The 23,449-nt window shown below is 44.8% G+C and overlaps 1 protein-coding gene across 1 annotated transcript in view; it reads left to right on the top strand.

Annotated features, from left to right (window-relative positions):
* Positions 1 to 23,449, top strand: part of LOC112238528 (unconventional myosin-X-like) — a 227,522-nt gene that overhangs the window by 135,175 nt on the left and 68,898 nt on the right. Inside the window, exons 16-21 of the mRNA XM_042320069.1 lie at positions 5,707 to 5,789; positions 6,323 to 6,431; positions 7,705 to 7,785; positions 11,396 to 11,520; positions 18,062 to 18,170; positions 22,686 to 22,792. Of these exons, the coding sequence (XP_042176003.1) occupies positions 5,707 to 5,789; positions 6,323 to 6,431; positions 7,705 to 7,785; positions 11,396 to 11,520; positions 18,062 to 18,170; positions 22,686 to 22,792 (614 nt within the window). The remainder of the gene's footprint in view (positions 1 to 5,706; positions 5,790 to 6,322; positions 6,432 to 7,704; positions 7,786 to 11,395; positions 11,521 to 18,061; positions 18,171 to 22,685; positions 22,793 to 23,449) is intronic.

Genomic DNA, 23,449 nt, shown 5'->3' with positions numbered 1-23,449 from the left:
TGCCTGTTCACCCCGCTATCATCCAGAAGGCGAGGTCAGTACAGGTGCATCAAAGCTGGGACCGAGAGACTGAAAAACAGCTTCTATCTCAAGGCCATCAGACTGTTAAACAGCCATCACTAACATTGAGTGGCTGCTGCCAACACACTGACTCAACTCCAGCCACTTTAATAATGGGTATTGATGGTAAATGATGTAAAATATATCACTAGCCACTTTAAACAATGCTACCTAATATAATGTTTACATAGCCTACATTATTCATCTCATATGTATACGTATATACTGTACTCTATATCATCTACTGCATCCTTATGTAATACATGTATCACTAGCCACTTTAACTATGCCACTTTGTTTATATACTCATCTCATATGTATATACTGCACTCAATACCATCTACTGTATCTTGCCTATGCCGCTTTGTACCATCACTCATTCATATATCTTTATGTACATATTCTTTATCCCCTTACACTTGTGTCTATAAGGTAGTAGTTTTGGAATTGTTAGCTAGATTACTTGTTGGTTATTACTGCATTGTCAGAACTAGAAGCACAAGCATTTCGCTGCACTCGCATTAACATCTGCTAACCATGTGTATGTGACAAATAACATTTGATTTGATTTGATCTATAGCATTTCTTAATATTATTGAGTTCCTTTGGCTTTGATGCCTCATGATTTGAGAATTGCTCTGTTCAAGTAGACTGTGATTTTGCTGTGGTGTGATAGGGGTGTCAGTGGACTGACTGTGAACTCTCTGAGAGACTCTGGGTTGAGGTCAGTGATAATGTAGTCTACAGTACTACTGCCAAGAGATGAGCTATAGGTGTACAGTGCCTTGCGAAAGTATTCGGCCCCCTTTTCGGCCCCCTTTGAACTTTGCGACCTTTTGCCACATTTCAGGCTTCAAACATAAAGATATAAAACTGTATTTTTTTGTGAAGAATCAACAACAAGTGGGACACAATCATGAAGTGGAACGACATTTATTGGATATTTCAAACTTTTTTAACAAATCAAAAACTGAAAAATTGGGCGTGCAAAATGATTCAGCCCCTTTACTTTCAGTGCAGTAAACTCTCTCCAGAAGTTCAGTGAGGATCTCTGAATGATCCAATGTTGACCTAAATGACTAATGATGATAAATACAATCCACCTGTGTGTAATCAAGTCTCCGTATAAATGCACCTGCACTGTGATAGTCTCAGAGGTCCGTTAAAAGTGCAGAGAGCATCACGAAGAACAAGGAACACACCAGGCAGGTCCGAGATACTGTTGTGAAGAAGTTTAAAGCCAGATTTGGATACAAAATGATTTCCCAAGCTTTAAACATCCCAAGGAGCACTGTGCAAGCAATAATATTGAAATGGAAGGAGTATCAGACCACTGCAAATCTACCAAGACCTGGCCGTCCCTCTAAACTTTCAGCTCATACAAGGAGAAAACTGATCAGAGATGCAGCCAAGAGGCCCATGATCACTCTGGATGAACTGCAGAGATCTACAGCTGAGGTGGGAGACTCTGTCCATAGGACAACAATCAGTCGTATATTGCACAAATCTGGCCTTTATGGAAGAGTGGCAAGAAGAAAGCCATTTCTTAAAGATATCCATAAAAAGTGTTGTTTAAAGTTTGCCACAAGCCACCTGGGAGACACACCAAACATGTGGAAGAAGGTGCTCTGGTCAGATGAAACCAAAATTGAACTTTTTGGCAATAATGCAAAACGTTATGTTTGGCGTAAAAGCAACACAGCTCATCACCCTGAACACACTATCCCCACTGTCAAACATGGTGGTGGCAGCATCATGGTTCGGGCCTGCTTTTCTTCAGCAGGGACAGGGAAGATGGTTAAAATTGATGGGAAGATGGATGGAGCCAAATACAGGACCATTCTGAAGAAAACCTGATGGAGTCTGCAAAAGACCTGAGACTGGGACGAAGATTTGTCTTCCAACAAGACAATGATCCAAAACATAAAGCAAAATCTACAATGGAATGGTTCAAAAATAAACATATCCAGGTGTTAGAATGGCCAAGTCAAAGTCCAGACCTGAATCCAATCGAGAATCTGTGGAAAGAACTGTAAACTGCTGTTCACAAATGCTCTCCATCCAACCTCACTGAGCTCGAGCTGTTTTGCAAGGAGGAATGGGAAAAAATGTCAGTCTTTCGATGTGCAAAACTGATAGAGACATACCCCTAGCGACTTACAGCTGTAATCACAGCAAAAGGTGGCGCTACAAAGTATTAACTTAAGGGGGCTGAATAATTTTGCACGCCCAATTTTTCAGTTTTTGATTTGTTAAAAAAGTTTGAAATATCCAATAAATGTCATTCCACTTCATGATTGTGTCCCACTTGTTGTTGATTCTTCACAAAAAAATACAGTTTTATATCTTTATGTTTGAAGCCTGAAATGTGGCAAAAGGTCTCAAAGTTCAAGGGGGCCGAATACTTTCGCAAGGCACTGTACCTACCATAGGAGTCCCCTCGAAGCCTACCATTGACAGAGCTGCAGGAGTTGTGACCCGTTTTTGTTGGTTATGTTGTTATAGTTGTGTCTATGGGGGCATATTTGGGAGGGAATGCTGTCACTTCCAGGTAGGTGTTTGTCCCCCTGTGTGCTGACAGTGTCAGGTTCTTGTCCAGTTCTGGCATTTAGGTCACCACAGACTAGTACATGTCCCTGGGCCTGGAAATGATTGATTTCCCCCTCCAGGATGGAGAAGCTGTCTTCATTAAAGTGGGGATTCTAGTGGGGGCATATAGGTAGCACACAGGAGGACATTTTTCTCTGAGACAATTTCCTTATGAATTTCTTGTCAGATGTAAAATGTTCCTGTTTTGACTAATTTAACAGAGTGAGTTAGGTCTGATCTATAACAAATTAGCATACCCCCTGAGTTTTTTTAAGGCTTGGACCATTACAGTAGGTGTGAGCAGAGCGTGTTGAGCATCAGATTTCTCTCCCTCTCTCTCTCTCTGTCTCTCTCTCTCTCTGTCTCGCTCTCTTTCTCTCAATTCAATTCAATTCAAGGGGCTTTATTGGCATGGGAAACATGTGTTAACATTGCCAAAGCAAGTGAGGTAGATAATATATAAAGTGAAATAAACAATAAAAATTAACAGTAAACATTACACATACAGAAGTTTCAAAACAATAAAGACATTACAAAATGTCATATATATATATATATATATATATATATATATATATATATATATATATATATATATATAATGACATTTTTGTAATGTCTTTATTGTTTTGAAACTTCTGTATGTGTATATATATATATATACAGTGTTTTAACAATGTACAAATGGTTAAAGGACACAAGATCAAATAAATAAGCATAAATATGGGTTGTATTTACAATGGTGTGTGTTCTTCACTGGTTGCCCTTTTCTCGTGGCAACAGGTCACAAATCTTGTTGCTGTGATGGCACACTGTGGAATTTCACCCAGTAGATATGGGAGATTATCAAAATTGGATTTGTTTTGTCTCTCTCTGTCTCGCTCGCTCTCTCTGTCTCGCTCTGTCTGTCTCGCTCTCTCTCTCTGTCTCTCTCTCTGTCTCGCTCTCTCTGTCTCGCTCTCTCTCTCGCTCTCTCTCTCGCTTTCTCTCTCGCTGTCTCTCTCTCACAATCTCACTTTTCAATTCAATTCACTTTATTGGCATGACGTAACAATGTACATAATGTCAAAGTGTACTTTGGAGATTTAGTGATTAATTTACAATATTAACATAATTAAAATATTAATAATCAAAATAGTCAACCAGACAATTAGTAACAACAATTATCAAGGGTAAAAATAACCATCCAATGGATGAGGTAGTAACGATGACATAGAGGACATGTGGATGAGGTAGTAACGATGACATAGAGGACATGTGGATGAGGTAGTAACGATGACATAGAGGACATGTGGATGAGGTAGTAACGATGACATAGAGGACATGTGGATGAGGTAGTAACGATGACATAAAGGACGTGTGCTGGTTGATTGGTCTGTCAGACACTGTCCCTCATCTTATGGCAGGCAGCAATGTAGTGCGCTGCCAACCCACAGCTCTCTGCGTCCTCCCCCAACAGGACGGGTAGCCTATTCTCGTCTTTGAAACTTTGAACAAGGGTTTAAAATTTGGGGTAATTACTTTCTAATTGTTTTATATTTTTTTAAACATTTTGTCAGGAAATGCAGCTCTGTTTCAGGTTCTGCTGTGGTGCAGTGGTTGCACAGCCTTTCCTCTACAGGGAGCCAGGTTTTCCTGTGTCTACCCTTACAGCTAGACCACTAGGCCCAGAGAGAGAGACAGGGTTCCTAACGAGTCTTATTTACTTTTCTGCTCTTTTGCACACCAATATCTCTACCTGTACATGACCATCTGATCATTTATCACTCCAGTGTTAATCTGCAAAATTGTAATTATTCGCCTACCTCCTCATGCCTTTTGCACACATTGTATATAGACTCCTCTTTTTTTCTTTTTTTCTACTGTGTTATTGACTTGTTAATTGTTTACTCCATGTGTAACTCTGTGTTGTCTGTTCACACTGCTATGCTTTATCTTGGCCAGGTCGCAGTTGCAAATGAGAACTTGTTCTCAACTAGCCTACCTGGTTAAATAAAGGTGAAATAAATAAAAAATAGGGGGTCGGGGTGGGGAGGGTGCATCATCACCTGTTCAATCATGAGTCAGAAGTCAAAAGAGCCAGGACCCATTCTCCCTTTTTCCTCCCATTCTCTTTCCTTTTCATTGACCAGGGCACGGAGAGGGGGAGACGAGGGAGAGACGGGGTGAGAAGGGGAGTTTGTCTCATTGACACCTACTTCAGTGTAGGAGCCATGATTCCGGTCCCTCCCTCCTCTCCCTAGAACCCCTCTCCCATGCTGCCTCCTCTGTTATCTGGAAGGCCTCTACTTCAGAGGAGAGAGTCACATCCTTCAGTATATTCAATATAAATTATAACATATCTAGTCTAACTGTTTTATAATGATTACTTGATATAGTAATACAATGCTGAGACCTTATTCCAGATATAGTGAGACCTTATTCCAGATATAGTGAGACCTTATTCCAGATTAGTGAGACCTTATTCCAGATCTAGTGAGACCTTATTCCAGATATAGTGAGACCTTATTCCAGATATAGTGATACCTTATTCCAGATTAGTGAGACCTTATTCCACACTAGTGAGACCTTATTCCACACTAGTGAGACCTTATTCCAGATATAGTGAGACCTTATTCCAGATCTAGTGAGACCTTATTCCAGATTAGTGAGACCTTATTCCAGATCTAGTGAGACCTTATTCCAGATATAGTGAGACCTTATTCCAGATATAGTGATACCTTATTCCAGATTAGTGAGACCTTATTCCAGATTAGTGATCCCTCTGCCCCCCCTGTTCCCTCTGTGCCCTCATTACTCTAGTGAGGAATCTTCTCCTGTTAAGACCAGGGCTCAGTAACTCAGTAACACCGACAGTGTTAACACTGCCCCCAGGTCCTCTCCACTTTGTTCACACCATCTCTTCTCTCTCAGTGAGTCTCAGCCACAGCTTTGACAGACTTTAGGAGGCTAGCTATCATTCTCTTCATGTACAGCTAATGTAACGTACAGTACTAACTGAACATACGGCGACATGCCTCTGGTCTGTCTGTTCCTCTACCTGTTTCTTTTGACCAGGTCCTGTATGACGTCAGAGGGATCCTGCAGAAGAACAGAGACACCTTCAGAGATGACATCTTAAACATGCTTAAAGACAGCAGGTATACACAATGTCTATTACCGTTAGCAGGTAGTCTAGACCAGGGTTTCCCCCACCCCTGGGTACCCTAAAACTACACAGCTGATTTCAAATAACCAATTCATCCTCAAGCTTTGGTTGTTTGAATCAGCTGTGTAGTGCTGGGACAGAAACCAACATCTGCACGAAGGGGAGGGGAGGGCCCAGGATTGAGTTTGAGAAAGCCTGGCTAAGAGCATTGGGCCAGTAACTGAAAGGTCACTGGTTCAAATCCCAAGCCGGCAGTCCCTAAGAACAACCGCTCTCTGGGTACTGATGACATGGACGTCGATTAAGGCAGCCCCCCATCCCCGTATCTCTCTGATTCAGGTTAAATGAGGAAGACACATTTCAGTTGAAGGCATTCAGTTGTACAACTGACTAGGTCTCCCCTTTCCCCTGGTCATAAAATGCTTGCAACAGTTGAATAATCTCTGCAGTTGACATTGTGCATATAGTTCCTCCTTTGACGAGTTTGTTTGTTTAATGTAAAGGACTGTGGTTTATGTCCTTCAGGCTGGACTTCATCTATGACCTGTTTGAGCGTGTCGGGAGCAGGAACGGAGAGGAGACCCTGAAGATGGGGACGGCCAGACGCAAACCCACCGTCAGCTCTCAGTTCAGGGTGAGGCTCACTGTTCATGACCCCTGACCTCTAACCCTAACCCCCATTGTCAGCTCTCAGTTCAGGGTGAGGACCACTATTCATGACCCCTGACCTCTAACCCTAACCCACCGTCAGCTCTCAGTTCAGGGTGAGGACCACTGTACATGACCCCTGACCTCTAACCCTATCCCACTGTCAGCTCTCAGTTCAGGGTGAGGACCACTATTCATGACCCCTGACCTCTAACCCTAACCCACCGTCAGCTCTCAGTTCAGGGTGGGGACCACTATTTATGACCCCTGACCCCTAATCCACCGTCAGCTCTCAGTTCAGGGTGAGGACCACTGTTCATGACCCCTGACCTCTAACCCACCGTCAGCTCTCAGTTCAGGGTGAGGACCACTGTTCATGACCCCTGACCCCTAACCCACAGTCAGTTCTCAGTTCAGGGTGAGGACCACTGTTCATGACCCCTGACCTCTAACCCTAACCCACCGTCAGCTCTCAGTTCAGGGTGAGGACCACTATTCATGACCCCTGACCCCTAACCCACCGTCAGCTCTCATTTCAGGGTGAGGACCACTATTCATGACCCCTGACCCCTAACCCACCGTCAGCTCTCAGTTCAGGGTGAGGACCACTGTTCATGACCCCTGACCTCTAACCCACCGTCAGCTCTCAGTTCAGGGTGAGGATCACTATTCATGACCCCTGACCTCTAACCCTAACCCACCGTCAGCTCTCAGTTCGGGGTGAGGACCACTATTCATGACCCCTGACCTCTAACCCAAACCCACCGTCAGCTCTCAGTTCGGGGTTAAGGACCACTATTCATGACCCCTGACCTCTAACCCTAACCCACCGTCAGCTCTCAGTTCGGGGTGAGGACCACTATTCATGACCCTGACCTCTAACCCTAACCCACCGTCAGCTCTCAGTTCAGGGATGACCTCTAGTCACCCACATGCTAAATGAACCTTTATCCTTTACTATTCAGCCTGATGGAATCCTCTTGGCTATTATATGATAGGTATTGTCTTGACTTCCACTGGAGTAGACTATTATATGATAGGTATTGTCTTGACTTGTGTTTCTGATCCCGTATCTAGATGTGTTGTTGTGTTTCTGATCCCATATCTAGATGTGTTGTTGTGTTTCTGATCCCGTATCTAGATGTGTTGTTGTGTTTCTGATCCCGTATCTAGATGTGTTGTTGTGTTTCTGATCCCGTATCTAGATGTGTTGTTGTGTTTCTGATCCCGTATCTAGATGTGTTGTTGTGTTTCTGCAGGACTCTCTCCATTCCTTGATGAACACTCTGAGTGCCTCCAACCCTTTCTTTGTGCGCTGCATCAAACCCAACATGAACAAGGTGGGTCATTCAGTATTCACCACAACATGAACAAGGTGGGTCATTCAGTATTCACCACAACATGAACAAGGTGGGTCATTCAGTACTCACCACAACATGAACAAGGTGGGTCATTCAGAACTCACCCCAACATGAACAAGGTGGGTCATTCAGTATTCACCCCAACATGAACAAGGTGGGTCATTCAGTACTCACCCCAACATGAACAAGGTGGGTCATTCAGTACTCACCCCAACATGAACAAGGTGGGTCATTCAGTACTCACCACAACATGAACAAGGTGGGTCATTCAGTACTCACCCCAACATGGACAAGGTGGGTCATTCAGTACTCACCACAACATGAACAAGGTGGGTCATTCAGTACTCACCCCAACGTGGACAAGGTGGGTCATTCAGTACTCACCCCAACATGAACAAGGTGGGTCATTCAGTATTCACCCCAACATGAACAAGGTGGGTCATTCAGTACTCACCACAACATGAACAAGGTGGGTCATTCAGAACTCACCCCAACATGGACAAGGTGGGTCATTCAGTACTCACCACAACATGAACAAGGTGGGTCATTCAGTACTCACCCCAACGTGGACAAGGTGGGTCATTCAGTACTCACCCCAACATGAACAAGGTGGGTCATTCAGTATTCACCCCAACATGAACAAGGTGGGTCATTCAGTATTCACCCCAACATGAACAAGGTGGGTCATTCAGTACTCACCCCAACATGAACAAGGTGGGTCATTCAGTATTCACCCCAACATGAACAAGTTGGGTCATTCAGTGTTGAACGTGAACAAGGTGGGTCATTCAGTACTCACCCACAACATGAACAAGGTGGGTCATTCAGTACTCACCCCAACATGAACAAGGTGGGTCATTCAGTACTCACCCCAACATGAACAAGGTGGGTCATTCAGTACTCACCCCAACATGAACAAGGTGGGTCATTCAGTACTCACCCCAACGTGGACAAGGTGGGTCATTCAGTACTCACCACAACATGAACAAGGTCGTTGTCCTGTTGGAAGGTAAACCTTCGCCCCAGTTTGAGGTTCTTAGCACTCTGGAGAAGGTTTTCATCAAGGATCGCTCCGTACTTTGCTCCATTCATCTTTGCCTCGATCCTGACTAGTCTCCCAGTCCCTGCTGCTGACAAACATACCCACAACATGATGCTGCCACCACCATGCTTCACCGTAAGGATGATGCCAGGTTTCCTCCAGACGTGACGCTTGGCATTCAGGCCAAAGAGTTCAATCTTGGTTTCATCAGACCAGAGGATCTAGGGCTGATATAAGAAGGGCTATATAAATACATTTGATTTGATTGGATCGGTAGGTGCCTTTTGGCAAACTCCAAGCGGGCTGTCATGTACCTTTTACTGAGGAGTGGCTTCCATCTGGCCACTCTACCATAAAGGCCTGATTGGTGGGGTGCTGCAGAGATGGTTGTCTTTCTGGAAGGTTCTCCCATCTCCACAGAGGAACTCTAGAGCTCTGTCAGAGTGACCATTGGGTTGTTAGTCACCTCCCTGACCAAGGCCCTTCTCCCCGATTGCTCAGTTTCGCCGGGCAGCCAGCTCTAGGAAGGATCTTGGTGGTTCCAAACTTCTTCCATTTAAGAATGATGGAGGCCACTGGGTTCTTGGGGACCTTCAATGCTGCAGAAATGTTTTGGTAACTTTCCCCATATCTGTGCCTCGACACAATCCTGTCTCGGAGCTATACGGACAAATCTTTTGACCTCATGGCTTGGTTTTTGCTCAGACATGCACTGTCAACTGTGGGACCTTGTAAAGACAGGTGTATGTCTTTCCAAATCATGTCCAATCAATTGAATTTACCACAGGTGGACTCCAATCAAGTTGTAGAAACATCTCAAGGATGATCAATGGAAACAGGATGTACCTGAGCTCAATTTTGAGCCTCATAGCAAAGGGTCTGAATAATTATGTAAATAAGGTATTTCTGTTTTTTATTTTTGATACATTTGCTAAAATTTCTCAAAAACATTTTTTTCTTTTTCATTACGGGGTATTGTGTGTAGATTGCTGACCATTTCATTTAATCCATTTTAGAATAAGTCTGTAACGTAACAAAATATGGAAAATGTCAAGGGGTCTGAATACTTTCCAAAGGCACTGTATAGAATGGCAATGTCTGCTTTAGGTATAATGCCAGGAGCCACTTGTAGATCAGACAGCTATAACTCAGTTCCACCTCTGACACGCCAAAACAACCTCTATGCGGATGTCGGCTGATTGAATAGAGCTTCCAGGGCCTTCCATGGGTCCATGAGGGCTCTGAGTGTGTTGAGTGTTCCGGGGCCTTCCATGGGTCCATGAGGGCTCTGAGTGTGTTGAGTGTTTCGGGCACTTCCATGGGTCCGTGAGGGCTCTCTTTGTGCCTCTGTAACAACGCCCCTCTGCCAGAACATTCTTCCAGCCCAGGTCAGAGGTGAGGGGTTAGGGTTGACCCGCCGCAGCTGCAGTTGGTTGTGTGTGGGCCATTGTTGCACTACTGACCTGCTGACTGCTGCTGTGGAGGGAGAGAAGAGAGGTCAGCGAGGGGCTGTAGAACTGGTTCCACTATGTCTCCGCAGTGGAAAACAAGACAACTTTCCTATTGACATTTAACACATGATGAAGTGCGTTGCCAATAGATGAATCTCCTTCTGGAACTGGCACAGGGTGTTCATGGTTAACAAGGCATGATCACTGTTCTCATTGTCCTCTGAGAGGTTTGGGTTACAGAAGGTTACTGTTTCAGAGGCACATGTTCTCACAGAGTCCCCAGTGCCAATCACTACCATGTCTCACCTTGTCCCCTGTCCCTGGCATGGCAGCAATCCCTCTTCCTTGTCCCTGTCCCTAGCATGGCAGCAATCCCTCTTCCTTGTCCCTGTCCCTGTCCCTGGCATGGCAGCAATCCCTCTTCCTTGTCCCTGTCCCTGGCATGGCAGCAATCCCTCTCCCTTGTCCTTGTCCCTGTCCCTGGCATGGCAGCAATCCCTCTTCCTTGTCCCTGTCCCTGGCATGGCAGCAATCCCTCTTCCTTGTCCCTGTCCCTGTCCCTGTCCCTAGCATGGTAGCAATCCGTCTTCCTTGTCCCTGTCCCTAGCATGGCAGCAATCCCTCTTCCTTGTCCCTGTCCCTGTCCCTAGCATGGCAGCAATCCCTCTTCCTTGTCCCTGTCCCTGTCCCTAGCATGGCAGCAATCCCTCTTCCTTGTCCCTGTCCCTGTCCCTAGCATGGCAGCAATACCTCTTCCTTGTCCCTGTCCCTGTCCCTGTCCCTAGCATGGTAGCAATCCCTCTTCCTTGTCCCCGCCCTTGTCCTCTACCAATCCCTCTTCCTTGTCCGTTCCCTTGTCTTTAACCAATCCCTCTTCCTTGTCCCCTCCCTTGTCTTCTACCAATCCCTCTTCCTTGTCCCCTCCCTTGTCCTCTACCAATCCCTCTTCATTGAAGCTACAAGTGGTGCTAACATCATAAGGTGCTGGCAGCTGGTATAAATGAGTACCAGTGTAGTCAGCATTTTGTCGTGTTACCTTGCTGACAGCCTGCTTATGTCACCTGACACATGTCGTTGTTGTTTTTTTACTTCTCAGAACGCCAACATGTTTGACCCAGAAGTGGTCCTGAACCAGCTGAGGTATTCTGGGATGTTGGAGACCGTGAAGATCCGCAGGGCTGGGTTCCCTGTCCGCAGGACCTTTACAGACTTCTACAGCAGGTCAGCCTACAGACAGTAATAACTAGAAGATACAGAAAACATACAGTATCTTGGGCCTGCACACTGACACGACAGTATCTTGGGCCTACACACTGACACGACAGTATCTTGGGCCTACACACTGACACGACAGTATCTTGGGCCTACACACTGACACGACAGTATCTTGGGCCTACACACTGACACTATAGTATCTTGGGCCTACACACTGACACTACAGTATCTTGGGCCTACACACTGACACTACAGTATCTTGGGCCTACACACTGACACTACAGTATCTTGGGCCTACACACTGACACTACAGTATCTTGGGCCTACACACTGACACTACAGTATCTTGGGCCTACACACTGACACTACAGTATCTTGGGCCTACACACTGACACTACAGTATCTTGGGCCTACACACTGACACTACAGTATCTTGGGCCTACACACTGACACTACAGTATCTTGGGCCTACACACTGACACTACAGTATTTTAGGCCTACACACTGACACTACAGTATCTTGGGCCTACACACTGACACTACAGTATCTTGGGCCTACACACTGACACTACAGTATCTTGGGCCTACACACTGACACTACAGTATCTTGGGCCTACACGCTGACACTGTACCATACTGTCTTCTGGGTGTAAAATAACATATGTATTACTATCAATAGACTGTAAAACTATTAGCTCTTACAAAATGGCTCTTACAAAGTGTATTGGTCGCATCCACAGATTTGAATATGTTATCGCGGGCGCAGTGGAATGCTTATGTTTCTAGCTCCAACAGTACAGTAATATACAATAACATAACACACATAATTCAAAAGTTGCGAAGTTGCGAATTCCGAAGTTGGGCCCTCTCCTTGTTCGGCGGTCGACGTCACCGACCTTCTAGCCATCGCTGATCCATTTGTAATTTTCCATTGGTTTTGTCTTGTCTTCCTTCACACCTGGTTCCAATCCCATCAATTACATGTTGTGTATTTAACCCTCTGTTTCCCCTTGTGTCCTTGTCGGTGATTGTATGTGATGTGTAGTTATGTTCTGGTAGTTCTAGTTAGTGTTGTTCTGCGACCGGTTTTGTACCCACTTTATGATATTGTATATTTTGGTTTTGGAGTTTCTATAGTGTACATAAAGTGACCATTGGACTTAAAAACTGTCTGATTGACTAAGTTTGTAGGTGCAACGGCTTTTATTAAATGTATAATTTATCACTCTCACATGCTAATTTCTGTCCGTTAAGATCCAACGACGTGCTGCTTTTCAGCCGAATCTCAGAGCTCTAATACTGGACCAAATCACTTGGGTTGTGCAGCAACAGCAACAGCAACAGCGCTAATAGCTAGCTAAAACCAGTCAGATGAGAGGCAAGCTACAAGCAAAGGAAGCTAGCTATATTTTGCTGTGGAAGGTCTTTCACATGGCTGAAGTCATCTGTGTAAACTGTTGGCCTTGATACTTGCATGTAATCTAAATGACAATAGCAGCCAAGGACGTTCACTATCTCATTTGTGCTTATTTGTTTGTGCTCTGCTAGTAACAAGGCTGTAACATTAGCTGTATGGAGCACCGACTCAATGTTGACAATATCGCCCATATTCTTCCACAAAGCACAGCTAGCTAGCTAGCTTAGTAAAATTCATAGTCAACACCAAACTTTGGGAAACTGCCTCGCTGATAAAGTATAATACATGCAATGGGCTTTGCTCATCTAACATTAATGTTAGCAAACGTTACTCCGTACGCTAGTCAATCTGGCTTGTTTAGCAACGTTACAGTAGCTAGATAACATTACTCCGTACGCTAGTCAATCTGGCTTGCTTAGCAACGTTACAGTAGCTAGATAACGTTACTCCGTACGCTAGTCAAACTGGCTTGCTTAGCAACGTTACAGTAGCTAGATAACATTATCTAGCTACTGTACACTAGTCAATCTGGCTTGTTTAGCAACGTTACAGTAGCTAGATAACATTACTCCGTACGCTAGTCAATCTGGCTTGCTTAGCAACGTTACAGTAGCTAGATAACATTACTCCGTACGCTAGTCAATCTGGCTTGTTTAGCAACGTTACAGTAGCTAGATAACATTACTCCGTACGCTAGTCAATCTGGCTTGTTTAGCAACGTTACAGTAGCTAGATAACATTACTCCGTACGCTAGTCAATCTGGCTTGTTTAGCAACATTACTCCGTACGCTAGTCAATCTGGCTTGCTTAGCAACGTTACAGTAGCTAGATAACATTACTCTGTACGCTAGTCAATCTGGCTTGCTTAGCAACGTTACAGTAGCTAGATAACATTATCTAGCTACTGTACACTAGTCAATCTGGCTTGTTTAGCAACGTTACAGTAGCTAGATAACATTACTCCGTACGCTAGTCAATATGGCTTGCTTAGCAACGTTACAGTAGCTAGATAACATTACTCCGTACGCTAGTCAATCTGGCTTGCTTAGCAACGTTACAGTAGCTAGATAACATTACTCCGTACGCTAGTCAATCTGGCTTGTTTAGCAACGTTACAGTAGCTAGATAACATTACTCCGTACGCTAGTCAATCTGGCTTGCTTAGCAACGTACAGTAGCTAGATAACATTACTCCGTACGCTAGTCAATCTGGCTTGTTTAGCAACGTTACAGTAGCTAGATAACATTACTCCGTACGCTAGTCAATCTGGCTTGCTTAGCAACGTACAGTAGCTAGATAACATTACTCCGTACGCTAGTCAATCTGGCTTGCTTAGCAACTTTACAGCCTTATCCATTGATTGTCGGCTCCCTCCTCTTTCAATGACATTGTCTATTTGTCATTAGAATCAAAATGTGTGCTGACTGTTAAACAGCCACCACTAACATTGAGTGGCTACTGCCAACACACTGTCAATGACACTGACTCTACTCCAGCCACTTTAATCATGGGAATTGATGGGAAATGATGTAAATATATCACTAGCCACTTTAAACAATGCTACCTTATATAATGTTACTTACCCTACATTGTTCATCTCATATGCATACGTTGATACTGTACTCTATATCATCGACTGCATCCTTATGTAATACATGTATCACTAGCCACTTTAACTATGCCACTTGGTTTACATACTTATCTCATATGTATATACTGTACTCGATATCATCTACTGTATCTTGCCTATGCTGCTCTGTACCATCACCCATTCATATATCCTTATGTACATATTCTTTATCCCCTTACACTGTGTATGACAGTAGTTTTTTTTGGAATTGTTAGTTAGATTACTTGCTCGTTATTACTGCATTGTCGGAACTAGAAGCACAAGCATTTCGCTACACTCGCATTAACATCTGCTAACCATGTGTATGTGACAAATAAAATTTGATTTGATTTGATTTGACTGATCAAATCACATTTTATTGGTCACGTAGACATATTTAACAGATGTTATTGGTCCATACACATATTTAACAGATGTTATTGGTCCATACACATATTTAACAGATGTTATTGGTCCATATTTAACAGATGTTATTGGTCCATATTTAACAGATGTTATTGGTCCATATTTAACAGATGTTATTGGTCCATATTTAACAGATGTTATTGGTCCATATTTAACAGGTGTTATTGGTCCATACACATATTTAACATATGTTATTGGTCCATATTTAACAGATGTTATTGGTCCATATTTAACATATGTTATTGGTCCATATTTATCAGATGTTATTGGTCCATATTTATCAGATGTTATTGGTCCATGTTTAACAGATGTTATTGGTCCATATTTAACAGATGTTATTGGTCCATATTTAACAGATGTTATTGGTCCATATTTAACAGATGTTATTGGTCCATATTTAACAGATGTTATTGGTCCATATTTAACAGATGTTATTGGTCCATATTTAACAGATGTTATTGGTCCATATTTAACAGATGTTATTGGTCCATATTTAACAGATGTTATTGGTCCATATTTAACAGATGTTATTGGTCCATATTTAACAGGTGTTATTGGTCCATATTTAACATATGTTATTGGTCCATACACATATTTAACAGATGTTATTGGTCCATACACATATTTAACAGATGTTATTGGTCCATATTTAACAGATGTTATTGGTCCATATTTAACAGATGTTATTGGTCCATATTTATCAGATGTTATTGGTCCATATTTAACATATGTTATTGGTCCATACACATATTTAACAGATGTTATTGGTCCATACACATATTTAACAGATGTTATTGGTCACATACACATGGTTAGCAGATGTTATTGCAGGTGTAGCAAAATGCTTGTGTTTCTAGCTATCTAACAATTCACAACAATACACACAAATCTAAAAGTAAAGGATGGAATTAAGAAATATATAAATATTAGATTGAGCATGTCGGAGTGGCATTGACTAAAATACAGTAGAATAGAATACAGTATATACATATGAGAAGAGTAAAGCATAGACTAAAATACAGTAGAATAGAATACAGTATATACATATGAGAAGAGTAAAGCATAGACTAAAATACAGTAGAATAGAATACAGTATATACATATGAGATGAGTAAAGCATAGACTAAATACCGTAGAGTAGAATACAGTATATACATATGAGATGAGTAGCTTTACTCATCTCATATGTATATACTGTATTCTACTCTACGGTATTTAGTCTATGCTTTACTCAACAGATGTTATTGGTCACATACACATGGTTAGCAGATGTTATTGCAGGTGTAGCAAAATGCTTGTGTTTCTAGCTATCTAACAATTCACAACAATACACACAAATCTAAAAGTAAAGGATGGAATTAAGAAATATATAAATATTAGATTGAGCATGTCGGAGTGGCATTGACTAAAATACCGTAGAGTAGAATACAGTATATACATATGAGATGAGTAAAGCATAGACTAAATACCGTAGAGTAGAATACAGTATATACATATGAGATGAGTAAAGCATAGACTAAAATACAGTAGAATACAGTATATACATATGAGATGAGTAAAGCATAGACTAAATACCGTAGAATAGAATACAGTATATACATATGAGATGAGTAAAGCAGTATGTTAACATTACTAAAGTAATACAGATACTCAACTAGTCTAAAGAAGGCCAGTTTAATTGCTTCTTTAATCAGAACAGCAGTTTTCAGCTGTGCTAACATAATAATTGCAAAAGGGTTTTCTAATGATCAATTAGCCTTTTAAAATGCGAAACTTGGATTAGCTAACACAACATGCCATTGGAACACAGGAGTGATGGTTGCTGATAATGGGCCTCTGTTCACCTATGTAGATATTCCATTAAAAATCAGCCGTTTCCAGCTACAGTAGTCATCTACAACATTAACAATGTCTAAACTGTATTTCGGATCAATTTGATGTTATTTTAATGGACAAAAAATGTTATTTTCTTTAAAAAACAAGGACATTTTTAAGTGACTCCAAACTTTTGAATGGTAGTGTATACGCGATCGTAGTTCGTCTATTTTATTTTCCATTGATTGTACGTTGGCTAATAGGACCGATGGTAAAGGCAGATTACCCGCTCGTTTCAGATCCTTACAAGGCACCCAGACCTTCGTCCCCGATATCTCCGTCTCTTTCTCCTGCGAATGACGGGGATCCGGTCCCTTATCGGGCATCTTAAGTAAATCCTTTCCGTCCGGACTTGTTAAAGAAAAAGTCAGAGTGTGAAATCGCTGTCCTGATATCTAGAAGCTCTTTTCGGTCATAAGACACGGTGGCAGTAACATTATGTACAATAAGTTACAAATAACGCAAAAAACACACACAATTGGTTAGGGGATCGTAAAACAGCAGCCACCTCCTCCGGCACCATTATCCACAGGATGAACCATGACTAGAATACAATATCTACGCATAAGTAACCTGTCATTTCCATTCTCAGAGCGTTAATAAAACCTGCCAGGAAAACATTCAAGGAACCAGAGTAGAACCCCTCAGAACCTCCCTGGAAAACATTCAAGGAACCAGAGTAGTACCCCTCAGAACCTCCCTGGAAAACATTCAAGGAACCAGAGTAGAACCCCTCAGAACCTCCCTGGAAAACATTCAAGGAACCAGAGTAGAACCCCTCAGAACCTCCCTGGAAAACATTCAAGGAACCAGAGTAGAACCCCTCAGAACCTCCCTGGAAAACATTCAAGGAACCAGAGTAGAACCCCTCAGAACCTCCCTGGAAAACATTCAAGGAACCAGAGTAGAACCCCTCAGAACCTCCCTGGAAAACATTCAAGGAACCAGAGTAGAACCCCTCAGAACCTCCCTGGAAAACATTCAAGGAACCAGAGTAGAACCCCTCAGAACCTCCCTGCAACGTATAAATAAACGTTCCCAGAACAGGCAACCTTTCACTTTCAGTTTTACCGGTCAGGAAACTTATGGCTCCATTCCCACAACCCAATGTGAAACAAAAAACATACGTTCCCACAACTTCCGTGGAACCAAATATGCTAGCTGGGATATGTGTGTGTTTGTTCTCTGGCCTGATCTGTGTCTGTGTTCTCTGTGCAGGTACATGATGAAAGACAACCGCCCGACCGATGACCCGAGAGGGAGGTGTACAGAGCTGCTGATGTCATACGACCCTGCCAAGAGAGACTGGCAGCTGGGGAAGACTAAGGTACGCTGGCCCTGACGACGCGTCACACACACACACCGTCACAGAGTGTACTCTGCTACCTGTAATGTGTGCGGCTCGGGCTGAGGGGGTTTCAGGATGATAGTGGTCTGTCTCTCTGTGTGGGTTTTAGTCCTAGTATGTGTGTCATAGAGGAAGAGGGATGAGGGATGTTGTCTGGGACCCTCAGAGTGATAAATCATCTCTAAGCTCGCCTCTCTCAGGCGTTGCAGGGTGGTGTGGTTAAAGTATAGAAGGGTCAGGGCGTGACAGAAGAGTGGCCGTGTGGTTAAAGTGTAGAAGGGTCAGGGCGTGACAGAAGAGTGGTGGTGTGGTTAAAGTGTAGAAGGGTGATGTGATTAAAGTGTAGAAGGGTGGTGGTGTGATTAAAGTGTAGAAGGGTGGTGGTGTGATTAAAGTGTAGAAGGGTGGTGGTGTGATTAAAGTGTAGAAGGGTGGTGGTGTGATTAAAGTGTAGAAGGGTGGTGGTGTGATTAAAGTGTAGAAGGGTAGTGGTGTGATTAAAGTGTAGAAGGGTGGTGGTGTGGTTAAAGTGTAGAAGGGTGGTGGTGTCATAAAAGTGTAGAAGGGTGGTGGTGTCATTAAAGTGTAGAAGGGTAGTGGTGTGATTAAAGTGTAGAAGGGTGGTGGTGTGGTTAAAGTGTAGAAGGGTGGTGGTGTGGTTAAAGTGTAGAAGGGTGGTGGTGTGATTAAAGTGTAGAAGGGTGGTGGTGTGATTAAAGTGTAGAAGGGTGGTGGTGTGGTTAATGTGTATAAGGGTGATGTGGTTAAAGTGTAGAAGGGTGGTGGTGTGGTTAAAGTGTAGTATGGTGGTGTGTTCCTGTTGAGTTGATGTTATTTTGACAGTTCAGTTAACAGTAGATCAATAATGTTAAAACACATCTCTCTCTGATCTGCTCTGTTCACACAGGGACATACTTGGTGTACACACACACACACACAAACGCTATATAAAGCGCTGTTGTCATGTAGCCTGTCTGATTGTGTAGCTGTAGAATAGCTACATTGTTCTCCAGTATGTAGGGGTCAGGGTTATAACAGGGCTGGACAGCTCCGTTTTCCAGTATGTAGGGGTCAGGGGTCAGGGTTATAACAGGGCTGGACAGCTCCGTTCTCCAGTATGTAGGGGTCAGGGGTCAGGGTTAGAACTGGGCTGGACAGCTCTGTTCTCCAGTATGTAGGGGTCAGGGGTTAGAAGAGGGCTGCCCCCAGGTGGTGAAGGTAGGAAACAACACCTCCACTCCCCTGATCCTCAACGCTGGGGCCCCACAAGGGTGCGTGCTCAGCCCCCTCCTGTACTCCCTGTTCACCCATCACTGGGTGGCCATGCAGACGTCACAACAGTAGTAGACTTGATTACCAACAATGACGAGACAGCCTACAAGGAGGAGGTGAGGGCACTCGGAGTGTGGTGTCAGGAAAATAACCTCACACTCAAAGTCAAGCAACATAGGAGATGATTGTGGACTTCAGGAAACAGCAGAGGGAGCACCCCCCTATCCACATCGAAGGGACAGCAGTGGAGAAGGTGGAAAGTTGCTTGGCGTACATATCACTGACAAACTGAAATGGTTAATCCATTCAGACAGTGTGGTGAAGAATGCACAACAGTGCCTCAGGAGGCTGAAGAAATGAGGCGTGTCACCTAAAACCCTCACAAACTTTTACAGATGCACAATTGAGAGCATCCTGTCGGGCTGTATCACCGCCTGGTATGGCAACTGCACCGCCCACAACCGCAGGGCTCTCCAGAGGGTAGTGAGGTCTGCACAACGCATCAATGGGAGCAAACTACCTGCCCTCCAGGACACCTGCAGCACCCGATGTCACAGGAAGGCCAAAAAGATCATCAAGGACAACAACCACCCGAGCCACTGCCTGTTCACCATGCTATCATCCAGAAGGCGAGGTCAGTACAGGTGCATCAAAGCAGGGACCGAGAGACTGAAAAACAGCTTCTATCTCAAGGCCATCAAACTGTTAAACAGCCACCACTAACATTGAGAGGCTGCTGCCTACATACAGACCTGAAATCACTGGCCACTTTAATAAATGGATCACTAGTCACTTTAATAATGTTTACATATCTTGCATTACTCATCTCATATGTATATACTGTATTCTATACTATTCTACTGTATCTTAGTCTATACATTACTCATCTCATATGTATATACTGTATTCTATACTATTCTACTGTATCTTAGACTATACATTACTCTATGCTACTATGCTGCTGTAACATTGCTCGCACATATATTTATATATTCTTAATTCCATTCCTTAGATTTGTGGGTATTTGTTGTGGACTTGCTACTCATATTATTACTACACATAAAGCATCATTCAAAAACAGCGAATACAGTTAAATACCACCACACTGTCAAAAAGTTGACAAATTATATGTGATATTTTGTCCATATCACCCAGCCCTAGGTAACCTTGACATATACACCGTCTCTTTATACTGAATGTATTTATAGGCACCTGTGGAGGTTTAAAGTGTCATAAATTCTTCAAATGTGATTATGTTGGAGTATAAAGGAAGGGTTAACAAGTCCCAGTAGAAGTCTCTTAGCCTCCTTCCTTAATGAGAGCAAGGACAAGGGGTGTGTCCTGTTCTTTGGAGGAGTGCCCTCCTCCCTCTCCCTCCCCTCCAGTCTCCCTGTCTCTCTCTGCCTAGCAGTGCCCTCCTCCCTCTCCCTCCCCTCCAGTCTCCCTGTCTCTCTCTGCCTAGCAGTGCCTTCCTCCCTCTCCCTTCCCCTCTGTGTCTCTATCCCTGCCTCTCTGCCTAGCAGTGCCTTCCTCCCTTCCCTTCCCCTCCAGTCTCCCTGTCGCTCTCTGCCTAGCAGTGCCCCCCTCTTCCCCTGTCGCTCTCTGCCTAGCAGTGCCCTCCTCCCTCTCCCTCCCCTCCAGTCTCCCTGTCTCTCTCTGCCTAGCAGTGCCTTCCTCCCTCTCCCTTCCCCTCTGTGTCTCTATCCCTGCCTCTCTCTGCCTAGCAGTGCCTTCCTCCCTCTCCCTTCCCTCCAGTCTCCCTGTCTCTCTCTGCCTAGCAGTGCCCTCCTCCCTCTCCCTTCTCCCTGTCTCTCTCTGCCTAGCAGTGCCCTCCCCCCTCTTCTCCCTGTCGCTCTCTGCCTAGCAGTGCCCTCCTCCCTCCCCCTCCCCTCTTCTCCCTGTCTCTCTCTGCCTAACAGTGCCCTCCTCCCTCCCCCTCCCCTCCAGTCTCCCTGCCTCTCTCTGCCTAGCAGTGCCCTCCCCCTCCAGTCTCCCTGCCTCTCTCTGCCTAGCAGTGCCCTTCCCTCTGTGTCTCTCCCTGCCTCTCTCTGCCTAGCAGTGCCCTCCCCTCTGTGTCTCTCCCTGCCTCTCTCTGCCTAGCAGTGCCCTACCCTCTGTGTCTCTCCCTGCCTCTCTCTGCCTAGCAGTGGCCTCCCCTCTGTGTCTCTCCCTACCTCTCTCTGCCTAGCAGTGCCCTCCCCTCCAGTCTCCCTGCCTCTTTCTGCCTAGCAGTGCCCTCCCCTCTATGTGTCTCTCCCTCCCCCTCCCCTCCAGTCTCCCTGCCTCTCTCTGCCTAGAAGTGCCCTCCCCTCTGTGTCTCTCCCTGCCTCTCTCTGCCTAGCAGTGCCCTCCCCTCTATGTGTCTCTATCCCTGCCTCTCTCTGCCTAGCAGTGCCCTCCCCTCTATGTGTCTCTCCCTGCCTCTCTCTGCCTAGCAGTGCCCTCCCCTCTGTGTCTCTATCCCTGCCTCTCTCTGCCTAGCAGTGCCCTCCCCTCTGTGTCTCTATCCCTGCCTCTCTCTGTCTAGCAGTGCCCTCCCCTCTGTGTCTCTATCCCTGCCTCTCTCTGCCTAGCAGTGCCCTCCCCTCTATGTGTCTCTCCCTGCCTCTCCCTGCCTAGCAGTGCCCTCCCCTCTATGTGTCTCTCCCTGCCTCTCTCTGCCTAGCAGTGCCGTCCCCTCTATGTGTCTCTCCCTGCCTCTCTCTGCCTAGCAGTGCCCTCCCCTCTGTGTCTCTCTCTGCCTAGCAGTGCCCTCCCCTCTGTCTCTCCCCTCCCATCTTCTCCCTGTCCCTCAGTTCCCTCTCCTCCCTGCCCTATTCTGGCTCTCCTCCCTTCTAGTCTCTCTCTCTCTCTCTCTCTCCCTGGTCACCTCAGTAGCAGCCAGAGAGAGAGCAACAGAAGGGAAACACAGATAGACAGAATGGCCGCTCGCTGTGGGACTAACAACACAACACCATGACTCTCTGCAGCAGCACAGTAGCAGTCTTCAGCTGGGCTCTTTGCAGTCAGGGAGAGTGTCAGGAACAGTAGTAACTAGCTATAGCTCTGCTCTGTGACAAACATCAGGGCCTACAGCAACCCACCTTGGACCTTATTAAGAGGAACTAACCTCCACCACCCCCCTCTCTCTGCCCTCCCCGACCGTGCCGTGTGGGCCGTGCAGTGCGGACCTAACCTCCATCCCTCTCTCTGACTGGACGTGCCATGTGTCATGTCCTGCAGGTGTTCCTGAAGGAAGAGCTGGAACAACGGCTGGAGAAGGAGAGGGAAGAGGTGCGGAGACAGGCGGGCATGGTGATCCGGGCACACATACTCAGCTATGTGGCAAGGTGAGTACTGGAGCTGGGCCTGTTGGGGACTGTGTTTGGGCTGTGTTTGGACTGTGTTTGGACTGTGTTTGGACTGTTTGGAATGTTTGGAATGTGTTTGGACTGTTTGGAATGTTTGGAATGTGTTTGGACTGTGTTTGGACTGTTTGGAATGTTTGGAATGTGTTTGGACTGTGTTTGGAATGTGTTTGGAATGTGTTTGGACTGTGTTTGGACTGTGTTTGGACTGTGTTTGGCCTGTTTGGACTGTGTTTGGACTGTTTGGACTGTGTTTGGACTGTTTGGAATGTGTCTGGACTGTTTGGACTGTGTTTGGACTGTGTTTGGACTGTGTGGAATGTGTTTGGACTGTGTTTGGACTGTTTGGACTGTTTGGACTGTGTTTGGACTGTGTTTGGCCTGTTTGGACTGTGTTTGGACTGTGTTTGGACTGTTTGGACTGTGTTTGGACTGTTTGGACTGTATTTGGACTGTTTGGACTGTGTTTGGACTGTGTCTGGACTGTGTCTGGACTGTGTTTGGAATGTGTTTGGAATGTGTTTGGACTGTTTGGACTGTGTTTGGACTGTTTGGACTGTGTGGAATGTGTTTGGACTGTGTGGACTGTTTGGAATGTCTTTGGACTTTTTGGACTGTGTTTGGACTGTGTTTGGACTG

The sequence above is a fragment of the Oncorhynchus tshawytscha genome, linkage group LG03, assembly GCF_018296145.1.
Source record: "Oncorhynchus tshawytscha isolate Ot180627B linkage group LG03, Otsh_v2.0, whole genome shotgun sequence".
In the NCBI taxonomy this organism is placed as follows: domain Eukaryota; kingdom Metazoa; phylum Chordata; class Actinopteri; order Salmoniformes; family Salmonidae; genus Oncorhynchus; species Oncorhynchus tshawytscha.
The sequence above is the reverse complement of the archived record's forward strand: the minus strand, read 5'-3'. Positions and strand labels throughout refer to the sequence as shown.